The sequence below is a fragment of the Paramisgurnus dabryanus genome, chromosome 19 (genome assembly GCF_030506205.2).
Source record: "Paramisgurnus dabryanus chromosome 19, PD_genome_1.1, whole genome shotgun sequence".
NCBI classification, from domain to species: Eukaryota; Metazoa; Chordata; class Actinopteri; order Cypriniformes; family Cobitidae; genus Paramisgurnus; species Paramisgurnus dabryanus.
Window position 1 is genome coordinate 18005956 of NC_133355.1, and position 13143 is coordinate 18019098.

Consider the following 13143-nt stretch of genomic DNA (forward strand, 5'->3'; position numbering starts at 1 on the left):
TTCACTTTACTTTGGTTCAATTCACTATGGTTTCATGTATTCAAAGATATTCTCGGTTGCTATTCATACTGTCTTCATACTCTTCAACCCATAGTCACACCTTTTAGCCAATCCGGTTGCCAAGCGCTAACTGTGCCACTGCAATGTGTATCATGTAGGTCTGTGGGAGACTTGTAAATGTGTCACAGTAGGGGAATAGATCCATGCATTTGTGTGTGTGTGTGCATAGATGAGAGTGCCGCAGATTAGCTGAAGGGCTAAACCCTCCACAGAAGAGTCATCATTCCTTTCAGTCCAACCGTCAGGGATTTCAGTCTCCGGATAAAAGTGCTTGTGTCTGTTTTGTGCCTTTGTGAATAGGATTGCGACCTTCACAGAGAGAACACGCAGCCCTGAAATGATTTACAAGTCTTGTCTGTGAGAAAAAAGAAGGGAAGGAGAGAGTGACAGAAAAAGAGCGAGTGTGAGAAAGTGAGACAGATTGTCACAGAGAAAGCAAGAATAAAACAAAGTCCGAAACTACGCCTATTGATCTAAGCAAAAGTAAAGCAGAAGGACCTCCAATGAAGGACATCCCACTACAGTCAACTTTATCTCAGTAATGTGACCCACTAACCACACATAATTAAGACAAAGGCGTGGGTGCCAGGGGGTGGGCTGACCGCATGGGGCTGTATTAGGCCTGCGAATCGCAGCTGTGAGTAGGTCTGGCAGTCAGGAATCAACACAGAAGGGTCTGATTTACAGTAAAACTTTCCGCTTCATTAATGCTGTCAGAGAGCATAAATGGGCCGATATGTGGCTCGACCGTTGCTCTCCATCTTATTCTGTTTATCCTGCCTCAGTTTTTCTTTCTTGTACTCGTTCTCTCTGGTTGTTTGTTTATGAACACAGCAGTGTCTCCACAGAACACATTAAGAGATTAGCGATGTAGATCTGTTAACAAATCTAATATTCGGATAACATTGTTAAGCCCGTCTTTGATTTTCTCAGTCTTAATTCTCTTCCTTTTTGTTTTACAGATGCAAAATTGTTACTGCACAAAGCAAATTTGGCTAGTATAGGGAGTTTAACTCCAACTCTTTTCAAAGCCAATGATCAAGCTGTTCAGAATTACTTGAAAAGAGCAAATAGGTGCATTTGACCGAGTCTGAAGGGCTTTTTAGGCAGTAACGTTATATGCATTTCAACATTTTCCTCAAATGTAGTTACTTGAATAATTATAAATTGTATTTAATTTGTTCCTTTTTTATAAACATTAAGCGGCTGGCACAGTTTCTCAGTGGGTAGCACTGTTGTCTCACAGCAAGTGTGGAGTCTGAATGTTCTCCGTATGTCAGCGTGGTTTTACTCCGGGTTCTCTGGTTTTCTCCCACAGGCTAATTAGGTGAATTGGAGATACCAAATTGCCCCTCCACCAACCTGTATATGGATCAACTTGTGTATGGATTAGAGGTAGGCGATTAATCGGTTTTGCCGATTAATTGGCACCAATAGTTCATTGGTAGAACGATCGGTTATCTGCAAAAATCCATGCAACAGTTTTCAAAGTTGCATCCATTGCTTCATATCATTATGAAAAAATTATTTTGTTATCCTAAGTCCAGCAAATCCAGCAGGATCCTAAGTTTGTTGTCAAAGCTGACATGACATTAATATTAGTACCTCAAACAAAAATACATGCATATAAATTCAACCCCAATGTTTAATGTCATGATTATTACCATCCATTTGCATGAGTTTATATCCAAATGGTTATTTTCTTCATGATTTAGCCAGCTAGGCTGCATATTTTAAGCTTCCATTTTGAAAAACTATCGGTCGATTAATCGGTAATCGGCAAGTAGGGACCAACCTAGATATTGGTATCGGTAAATCCACTATCGGTCGACCTCTACTTTGGATTAACCAGTTCTCACCATGAATATAGCCATACAGTAGATGCTGGAATGGTGTGAAGAATAAAGAAAGAAAGATAAACATTGAGCATTTGCAGCATACTGTACTTAATCTGTTTTTATTATGCACATTGTATTTGAATACATGCCACCAAAACACAGTTAATTTTCACCTGATTGAAGCTAAACTCATATCTTGGATAATAAGACCTTTAGTAACATACTTATAACCAATTTATATGCTCAATTCCTAATATCTCTTCTCTTCCCTTGCAGGACAAATGACATAGGATGAACACTGCTGGTCATCTCTGTCTGTCTGTGCTGTCGTACCTTTTTGGACTGGCCTGGGCCACGGAGCCGCTAGGTCAGGCTGCCCCCTGCTCCTCTCTGGTGGCTGGGGTCTTGTACGGCTCCTTTTCGCTCAGGGACCTCTTTCCCAGCCCGTCGGCTCTGGCATCCGGATGCTCGTGGACTGTGGAGAACCCTGACCCCACCAAGTACTCACTCTATTTCCGTTTCAATCGCCATGCCGGCGCCTGTTTAGCTTTTTCCCCTCTAGTGCTGCCCTTGGACCACTACCTCTCAAATCAGACTTGTGGCCCCCCAGACCAGGCCTTTCCTTCAGTCTCTGAAGCCGTTGAGCTCTGCATGGTCCCTGGACCACACACCTTCCTACAGTTTGATAAAAACTTTGTGCAGTTGTGCTTGACTGCTCACCCCAGCGCAGACAACAATAGCGAGGATGAGCAAGGGGCAACCACTCTGTCGGCGGAAACTCTCGACTTCCGGCTCGTAGAGGTACTGCTTATCAACAACGAAAACTCCAGTCAGTTTACGTGTGGGGTCCTGTGTCGATGGTTCGAGGAATGCTTGCACGTCGGCTCAGGTTGGGAGGCAGAGAGCTGCAGTATCACCCAAACGGGTTGCGTTTGCCCCAACACTGCGCCTCCGGTCTTGCTTTTGCCCACCACACCCCACAATCGCTCCTTAGACCCAGACGCCAGTGTGTTGCAATCGCCACCCGACGACTGTTGTGTCACACAGCTGCATTCAAAGACTGGCATCGCTATCGCACCAAGAGATGTCAGGCAAGGTAAGTCAGGCTTCTTTCTGGCTGCAAGCTGTTTCATTTACAGCCTACTCTATTTGAACCAACCAATCAAGCTGCTTTACAAGCTACTTTGTTTGATTGGGCATCAATGGTTGTCATTGCTTAATGGTGAATATTTGGATCACAAGCAAAGAATTTCACTTATTGCTGATTAGATTTTGAGAACTTATTAGTCTCTGATTATAAAAAGGGAAAGTGACTTTGTTGCCTTTAATCAGGACATTTTTTTGTAAATTGTTAATCAGAGGTTCAGGGTTTGACTCCCCCGCTGGCTTTGGCTGATATGGGAGAGGCGTATGACCCCGAACATGTGTTTTAACTAGGAGCTTTTTGATAAGCTTTGTTGCACAGGAACAAAATCACAAAATGCGATGTTACAGGCTTTAGTTAGTTTTGATCTATAAAGAATATCCGATGTCACTTGTCACATTTGGTATAGGTGATACTGTATTTTGTTATTCAGGGTTCAAAATTAATGATTTTAATGGCTGGCTTGCTTTCTAATTATATTGATCATTAAACATGACTTACATTTTGAGTTTTGCAGCTGCAGTAAATCTTGATAGTCGTATATTCACACAAATGTAAACAGATCATTCAGCTGGTCAGGAAATCCTACACTAGCCCTTGATCATTGAGCCATGCTTATTGTTTTGACCTGGATATTGATCTGTCTCCTATGGTTGTGGTTAGAGTTTGTATTGTATTGATAAGAGAGAGATGGAGGATGGTTCACTGCAAGGATTGTGTTGACTGATGATCCCTAATAAGAAAAAGATGCTTAAATAGTGGCGTAAATTTTTGTTAAATCTACACCTGTCGCTATGCTTACAGACATGTTACTGGGTCCATGCAGGTGATAAACATCATGTCATTATCAAACCGCCACACATGCTGAAAATTGTGTTTTGCATGTTTGTGTAATGTTGTTTTAGATTGAACGTAAGAGATTGAGCTAAGGAGTGTGTGTGTTATTGGTGGTGAAATAGGAAGATGTGTGTGTGTGTGTGTGTGTGTGTGTGTGTGTGTGTGTGTGTGTGTGTGTGTGTGTGTGTGTGTGTGTGTGTGTGTGTGTGTGTGTGTGTCTGCTTCAGATATGGCTTGGCTGGCTTGCCTTACTGTCTCTCAGCTAAAGCCACACTGAGTTTTATTCTCCCTTGAGCGAGCATGCTGATTGGCTGTGCCAGAGAGGACACTGCCAATGTGTATGTTACAGAGATGCAGCCATTTCCTATTACCACAGAAACTGTATGAAACCCTATGCTCTGAGTTCACTGACACTATTTTTAGGCGTAGGTTTAATTAAGTGTAATGTATGCTAAGATATTTACATAATAAATATCAGAGCATGCTGGCATATGCATCGTATCACTTATAATTACACATTTTACACAATGAGGTTATTAGATCCATGTTTTTGCTTAAATGAAATCAGTAAACTTGACTACTTATTCAAAAAAGTAAGTTATCTGGTTGCCTTTTTTTGTTAATTCATATTAAAAATATTAGTTAAATAAAAATATTGTCCAAAAAAATTGCTGTCAACTTTAACTCAAAATTTTAAGGCAACCAGATTATTTACTTTTTAAGTTGAACCAACGTTTATTTTTTAGCGTGTGTATACTACACTTAAAAATACTTAACTATACTTAACATGAATTCCTTGTGACTTAAATACTCTGTAAAGTCAATATTAAAAATAGTTTCTAAACACATTTTAAATGTAATAAATACTGAAACACAGCGCAAAGACTGTAAACTATGTAGTACTGAATTGCAGAGTTTGATTGTTAAATAGTTTTTGAACATTTTTGTGTTTAGGATTAAAACGGAGGCTCAGTGAGGCACTAGAGCCACTGCGCATGGCCACACCCCTAACACAATTGCTAGGATCCATTCATGTTGGCCCTGTCCCAAATGGCGCACTTCATGTGGACTTCCGGTCTCGAGATCTTAAATTGCACATGCTTGCTTAGTCTACGAGTCCGTAAGGTGTCCCATCTGTCATTTTGGACTTGTGCACCCTTGATGCAGCCTTCGGCAATGCCTGCACTGCTGCATGCTTCACACACTTTACCAGAGGTGTAAAGAGTAGCTGAAAGCCATATTTGAGTAAAAGTACAAATTCCTTACTGTAAAAATTACTCCACTACAAGTTACAAGTCACCAATTTAAATACGACTTGAGTAAAAGTATTAAAGTAACCCAATTTAAAAGTACTCAAGTATTTTTACTCATACTGAATGTTTGCTCAAAGATGCACTAGTCCTCAACACAAAGAGACATTGTAGGTCTGGGCAGTGAAAACTAAGAAAGTTTATTTATGAGGTTTTATTTCCTAATATAGAAAAGAAATCAAACACCTCAAAATTTTGACCTGGCAGAACAAACACAGATTAAACATAGTCATAGTCTTTTGACTAAAATTTAATTTAGTTTTGGTCCTATTTTTGTCATCTGAATTGATTTAGTTTTAGTCTAATTTTATTCAACTAAATGCCATGAGATTTTAGTCTAGAAATCTACATTAAATTTAATTTAAACCCATTTCATTTTAGTCTAGTGTCATTGTGTACTTGAATGTGCCATGCTGAATAAATATATAACCTAACTTTGTGATATAAATATATGGTAACACTTTACAATAAGGTTCATTGGTTAACATTGGTTGGCTACATTGGTTAACATGAACTAATAATGAACTGCACTTATACAGCATTTATTCATCTTTGTTAATGTTAATTTCAACAATTACTAATACTTTATTAAAATCGTGTTAACATTAGTTAATGCACTCTGAACTAACATGAACAAACAATTAAAGCTTACATTTTTATTAACTAACATTAACAAAGATGAATAAATGATGTAACAAATGTATTGCTCATGGTTTGTTCAAAGGGGTCATATGATGAAAATGTTAGCATTGCCACTTTGTAGGTGTGAGCAAAAATAGGTCATTGAAATTTGGCTTTCATTATGATGTCATAAGGATATCTTATTAGAATAATACCGCCCCCTTAATCTGAACTCTCCAACCACTGCACTGCCGTTTAGTACAGAGAGAAAGAAAGAGAAAGGAAGGACTTGACAGCACAATTGAGTTTGAATTACAACAAACCACCATCATTGTGATCAGTGGTTGCACTTCATCCGCTCATTTGCATTTAAAAAAACACGCCCAAAACGACACATTTTTGCTCAAACCTACAAAGTGGCAATGCTAACATTTTCATCATATGACCCCTTTCAAGTTGGTTAATACATAAACTACTGTTAACTAATGAACCTTATTGTAAAGTGTTACCAAATATTCTTATATAGGCCTATCCTAAATAAGATATAATTTTAATATTTTAAAAAATTCCAGTAAACTAAAATTACACTAACAGAAATATGATAATGCATATTAAAAACGTGAAGTTGTTCATTTGAAAGATTAATTGTAAACACATGTAGTACGTAACACCACTATCTCACATAAAGTGCACTACATTTCTTCCGTCATGCATCCCTCTTTATAGTAAATACATTACAGCATACTTGATTAAATGTGAGGACAGTGAAATTGTACACTTATTATCAATCTTATAATGTACTTAAGTTACTCGGGCAATCAGTACAGGACCTCGCTGGTTTATTTTGGCTTATATAGTAAGTTATATCAAGTTATGTACCAGCTCAGGTTAGCTGATAAAGTAGCATCAGAGTATATAAACATTTGTGCTTGCCTTTGAGTTGCGGGATGACCCGATCCTGCAATCGCGCATCACTTTTGTTTTGATTGTAGCATCACAAGTTTAACAAAGGGTCCCTTGACTGAAGCAAATGTGATATGAATCCATATGTTTGCTCTTTATCTCTTCTTTCAGTCCAGACGCGAACTTTTCTCTACAGTTTGTGACATACGCAGCACGCAGATGTCCAGCTACGGTGGCTAAACGCAAGCCATTCAGCGTTTGACATCAAAGTACCGCGAGACCACACTTCTCCATATGCATTTGATTCGCTCTCGCAGTACTTTGATTTCATACGATTGCTCTGCGCAGAGCCAAATGAAGTCCCTCAGTTGTGTGTTTGCGTGTAACCTCGCGACCACAAATTCTATCCATCATCACACTCTGACACTTTCGTCTCGTTTTTATTTGACGAATAAACAATGTAGCGAGTAACGTTAAGTGTCATTTCAAATGTAGTGGAGTAAAGAGTACAAATACCCGATCAAAAATGTAATTGAGTAGAGAGTAAAAGTTGCCTATATTTTTGATACTCAGTACAAGTACAAAGTAGCCCAAAAAATACTTAAGTACAGTAACGAAGTACATTTACTCAAGTACTTTACACCTCTGCACTTTACCAACCCAGAAGTCCTTTGCTTAACATTCCCAAGGGACAGAAGTAGGGATGGGCCTTCGATTAAGTTTTCTTCGTCGATCGTCGGGAGAATTAACGATCGACTATCGATTAATCATTAATATTTTTATAATAAAATTTGTTATTTAACTTTTATACTTAAAAAATGCAATGAATACAAATATACAGCGTGTTTTTCCTCGATGAGACCTTTATTACAAGATCAACTTGTGGCAGACAGTTAAACTATGTTTCAAACATAGTGCGTGCATGTGCGGTGCTCTAAAGCAGCGGAACCTGCAGCTGCGAGCCAGCGTTCTTAAACAGAGACCTCATTATTTCCAAAAAAAAAAAAAAAAAAAACAGATTCATGTTTAACATTAAATTAAACAAAACACATAATACTTAGATCTGAAAGGTTTTGTCAAAATGAAACTCAAAATTATTCAAGCCAGAAGAAAGTGCAAGATATTAGCCTTCCTAACATTAGGCTATAACAAATTAGGCTACTTAAAGCCTCGTGAAAAATAACTAACTTTAGTAACTCGCATAAGACTTCTGCACCAGTCTACGGATTTTTTTTGAGAAATAAAAGCATTTTTTGGGGTCAGACGCGACCGCAACCCATGGTGACCGTCAGTCCAGCGGCCGCCGAAAACACCCGCTCCGAGGAGACTGACCGGGATGCACAAGTACCTCAGCGCTAACTTGGCTTATTCCGCATACAGAGTATTTGTGAAACAGCGTGCGTTTTGTGAGCCCCATTCACCATTGTTTAATTATACTAACATAGTCTTTTAGTTTTTATTTGTTGTAAAACAACAGTAGACACAAATTTACTATGGTCTCCAACTCCACAATATACCATAACCATGGTATTTGTAGTAAAATTGCGGAAATACAAATCGTTTTAATCTGCAAAAAAAAAAAAAAAAAAAAAACATTTTCACAATGATAAAATCATGGCTAATTTTCCTAAGGTAGTAATTACAAAATTATATATGTTTGAAAGACGGAGATGCGCACCTGTCAATCTATTACATAACAGAGCAGGCCAGAGACAAACGTGCTCATAAATGGGAGTAATATGGAATAATATGTGCATCTTTGAATAACTGTAAGTATACATTTCTTTTAAATATATTTTGTCATATAAAGTTTTGAGACATTGCCTAATAATGCTTTTTTCACTTTAATTGCTCATTTAGACTTATTGTGCGGGTAACAGCGTTTTTGACGCATTTACCTCAGAGATTATTTTAGCAATATTGCTTTTTTCCGGTAATAATAATAACATTTATATTTCAATCCTGTTTCATTGTCTGTTTATTCATTTCATTATGCTGTTATGTTAATGTGAGGATATTTATTTGCCATATGAAACGTGCCGTTATATGAATACTTTTGTATAATATTCAAATATATGCGGAATAATGTGTGCGTCTTTGAATAACTGTATGAATACAGTTGCTTACTTTTGTCATAAAGTTTTGAGAAATAATAATATTGTGAGGATTTATTTCCATATGAGACGCTTTTTGTCGTTGAATACTCTCGTTTATTATTTGGAAATCATATACATACATAGTAGGAAATATATAATGTGGAAGGCTAGACTTGCAAAGTTACTCTGCTTATTTTTATTTATGATATATGTGGAGATAAATAAAGCATTGCAAAACTGCTGATTTGATCCATTCAGATCCTGACCACCAGGCTAGAGATTTTAAACATCCTTAATCCACATTTACTAGTCTGTCAAATAATATCTAAAATATATTGTTTTGTGAAAAAAATTATGCTTTGTTCTATTGTTTATGCGGAAAAGTGTTCACAGAAAGTGTCAATCACATGAACGTTTTATATGCAGAATAAGCGGTCAGCAGCGCACTGCAACGGGTGCTTGAAGGATTCGCCGCACACATACGCAAACGCATTGCATACGGAGTATTTGTGAAACAGGAGTTAGATAAAAAAAATGCATTCAATTAATTGATAACAAATTAACGTGATCGACGAAATTCTTAACAATCAACAATCTGTCCATCCCTAGACAGAAGCATTAACGGTTAACGGAAGGCTTGTCTGAAGCATGGCCAACGTAATTGGCTGTCTTTGCCTTCGTTATTTGCATAAGGCGATCTAATTGGCTGACGCACGCGTTACCGCTTGAAAAGTTGAGAAATGTTTAACTTCTGCCATGAGCAACAGCAGTGACGCGGCGACGGATCCACAATTCAGTTCGGCAACGCTTTGCGTCACCTATTAAAGGCACTCTAAGCGAATAATGTGCGACGTCACTTCCTGTTGATGTTTGAACTGTTTTCAAACAGACAGAGCGTAGCTAACTCCTCCCCCTCCCCCTCCCTTCCGTGCTTTCATGAACGCGCCCAACCCCCACCCCCAAATCCTTCTTGTCGTTTATTGGCTGGAATACTTTGTTTTGTTTTGTGCTGCTAGGTTTGGCCATTTGTTGATATTGCCGTTTGTGAAGCCTGGGCTGTCTACAGAGATCGCATTTTTTTACAGTTTGATCAGCGGACAGGCAGCAAGCAGATAGTGAGGAGATGTTTCCGGTATGTAACAAAAAATGTTTTATGGTCTAAAACGCTTCAATTCGCTTAGAGCACCTTTAACTCTTTCCCCGCCATTGACGAGATATCTCGTCAATTAAGAGAAAACGCTTCCCCGCCAATGACGAGATTTTCCGTCTTTCCGCAATACCGCTATTATCCACCAGGTGGCGCCCTTCCGCAACTTTTTAAAACCGGAAGTATTGCCCTATGGCAAGCTGCTGCATGTCCGTGTCTGTTCTAAAGATCGCTCTGAATCGGATCTCTATGAAAAGTCCGTCACAAATATGGATTTATTTTTGCTTTTTGCTCAAAATATGGTGTTTTTGCAAAAACCTACCCATATTCAAAAGCTGATTGCAAAAGAACCACTAAAGGTAGGATGAAACGGTTTTTTTTGTTTGAAAGCAGAGGGTCTGTTCTTTCATTTGGTATATTGTATGTTTATTTATTTAAAGAAGAACATTTTCTGGAAGGCATGAAACTTTGGTGAAAATCATGAAAAACGCTGGCGCTGGCTGGCAACTTGTTTTAAAAACGCTGGCGGTGAAAGAGTTAAAAGTGAAAGGGAAGCGTTAACGCTTACACCTCGTGTGAACGTTTCGTAAGAGCAATCAGTTGAATCAGACGACGGGTCCACCGCTTGAGAGCAGAGAATGCTGCCTGTTTTTCCAACTTAGTTTATTTACTTGCCACTTTTTTCACCATCCAAATTGGGTGGGTTGTTAATATCACATTTTCTGTGGTGTGACAAACTCATTTAATATTTAATAAATATGTGAACACATTTAATATTTGACTTCACATGGACTTTAAATCCTGTGTGACATTCTGCTGTGGCACCCAAATTGAGTTGTTTGCGAGGGAAACAAATAAACAAATATGCTACACAAACTGTAGATGTGGGTGTGCATATTTTATCTTGAATAGGATTTCATATTCTGTTGAACATTAATATGTTTACAGTATCTTGAATCCAATTACAATTGAATCCACTTTTATTTTATTTAGATAAACGTTAATGAAAACCCTCTACAGGTAAAATTGTTAGTGAACTGTCGCTATCCTTTGGCGTGTGAATGATTTAATTACAGCCATGTTATCTGAAGGCATAATTGGACTTATTGTTTAATGGTCTTCAGCTTGGGGTATTTCTAGCTCATCTGTAGATCGGAGGAGACAATTCTGACTCTTGAAGCCCGTGCCAACCTAGATTATCTATCCTGCACCTAATTCCCAGGTGTTGTATTTCGAGATGATGTTGACAAAGCCAAATAAATCCATACCAGACCATATCTTAACATAAATGAGAATTTTACGCTAGTGTTTTAGCTAATAAGGGCTAATTGGTGTAACTGCATGTGGGATATGTTGCTCTAGTTTACTGTAGACAGAAACATCAGGCTTGCAGGTAGAAAAGCATGATCCTTCATGCTGTTATCTGCATGTTTAGTTTGATGTTTATGTTAATATTCATAGTTATTATATATAGGCCTCTGATCTTTGTTTTAATCAGAACAAAGATAACTAATTTTTTATTAACTATTCCTTTAAAGATGTTTATCAGATGGTTCCACATATAAAATGTTTTAATTTTTACATAATGCACGCTTTAAAATCTTAAAACTGTAGCTCAAAGACTATAATTTCTGTAGCTGCTTCCTTGGCAAGCTACGGATTCCCAAACACTGATTTTCAACAGATTAACTCTCACAATAGAAGCAGATTTAGTCAAGCAGGATGAAAGGACTTCAAATATCAGCTAAAATCACTAGCAGCTTTTTAAAAGGAATGCAAAAAAGCTTTTCCCTAAAAATGCAAATAAAGCTGCTTCGGCCCCTGTCAGTGCTAGCAGGCTTCCTTCACTACCTGTGAAACAGTTAATTTGCCCACAGTATTGTTATTGCTTCATAATTGCTAGAAGTTTATCTGCTAGAGACTCTGAGCTGCCATTACAACAGAAAAAATGTGGACTTATTGCTAGTCTGACTAGGTTTATTAACTTCAGTACCCACACACTATTCGCGCTTACACACTCTTAATTTGGGCTGAGACCTTGAATAAATATAACTCACTGCTCTCTGAATAATAATAAGCGTGGTTTTGTGTACGTTTGTGCCGAGAGATTCAAATGTTAGCTAGCCTCACAGTATTTCGAAAAACCAACATTTGGACACATAAATTTAGCATAACTTTATGTGGAAAGGATGCGTTTTTTGTGTGTGTATTTCAAATTGTCTTTAATGCAAGGATGCCAACACAGAATCTGCATGCATTTTTCCTTATTTTCTGTGCTGAAAAAACAGAAAATCTGGAGATTTCTGCCAAAAAATGGATGTTAAACTTTATCAGATTTGCAATAAATAAGCAAGGGCTATTAATGAATGCCGAACAGCTTTAAAGCAAGTCAAGGCGTGGGATGCATAAAATGACAGCCATTAAATTTCCCCAGAAATTAACTTTCTGTGAAATGCACCACTGACTATATTTAACTTTTTAGTTTGTATTAAAAGACCAATTCTATGTGTAAAAATCATAAAAAAAATTTAAAACCTGCATTAATAGATGTGGATGATTCTTCTGTTAATCAGCTTCATTCTTGATTATTCACTGTGAGTTAAAAGACAGGAGAGACATTCCTGTTCATTGCGTAACAGCTTATTATTAAGTTCAGAAAATGAAAGAAATGCAATATAATATACTAGGGTTGAGCTGATAGATGATACTATTGTCTATTGACGATTGTCAGACATATGGCCGACTGCGAGCCTTTATGATAATCGCTAGCATGTTTGCCCATTTATAGTTTTCAATTATTATTATTATGCTATTTATTATTATTATTTTCATCAATGTTCATTCACATTAACATTCCGCATAACTCGCACTTCCGACTCAAACGCGCATCGCATACTTTTCCTCGCATAAGGGAGATTGTGGGCTGCTTCATGTGCAAGAGAGCTTGTAATGCGCGCAGTTTGGACTCCTTCTCGCACCTGATCTTGTGCATTACATTATTGCGCATCTCTTGACACTTCATTCAGATTCGGTTGTCTTGTCTGTGTCTGTGAAGTTTTAGCTTAAAATACCACAAATATAATTTAATATTGCATGTCCAAAATTACCCTATTTAAGTAGGAGCAAAAACGCACTGGTTTAGTGTTTGTACCTTTAAATGCAAATGAGCCACAGCTCCTCACTCCCT

The 13143-nt window shown here is 37.8% G+C and overlaps 1 protein-coding gene across 1 annotated transcript in view; it reads left to right on the plus strand.

Moving 5' to 3' along the window:
• adgrb2 (adhesion G protein-coupled receptor B2) overlaps positions 1-13143 on the plus strand; it is a 363394-nt gene that overhangs the window by 93957 nt on the left and 256294 nt on the right. The window contains exon 2 of the mRNA XM_065292273.2: positions 2175-2994. Within this exon, the coding sequence (XP_065148345.1) occupies positions 2190-2994 (805 nt within the window). The 5' untranslated portion in view covers positions 2175-2189. The remainder of the gene's footprint in view (positions 1-2174; positions 2995-13143) is intronic.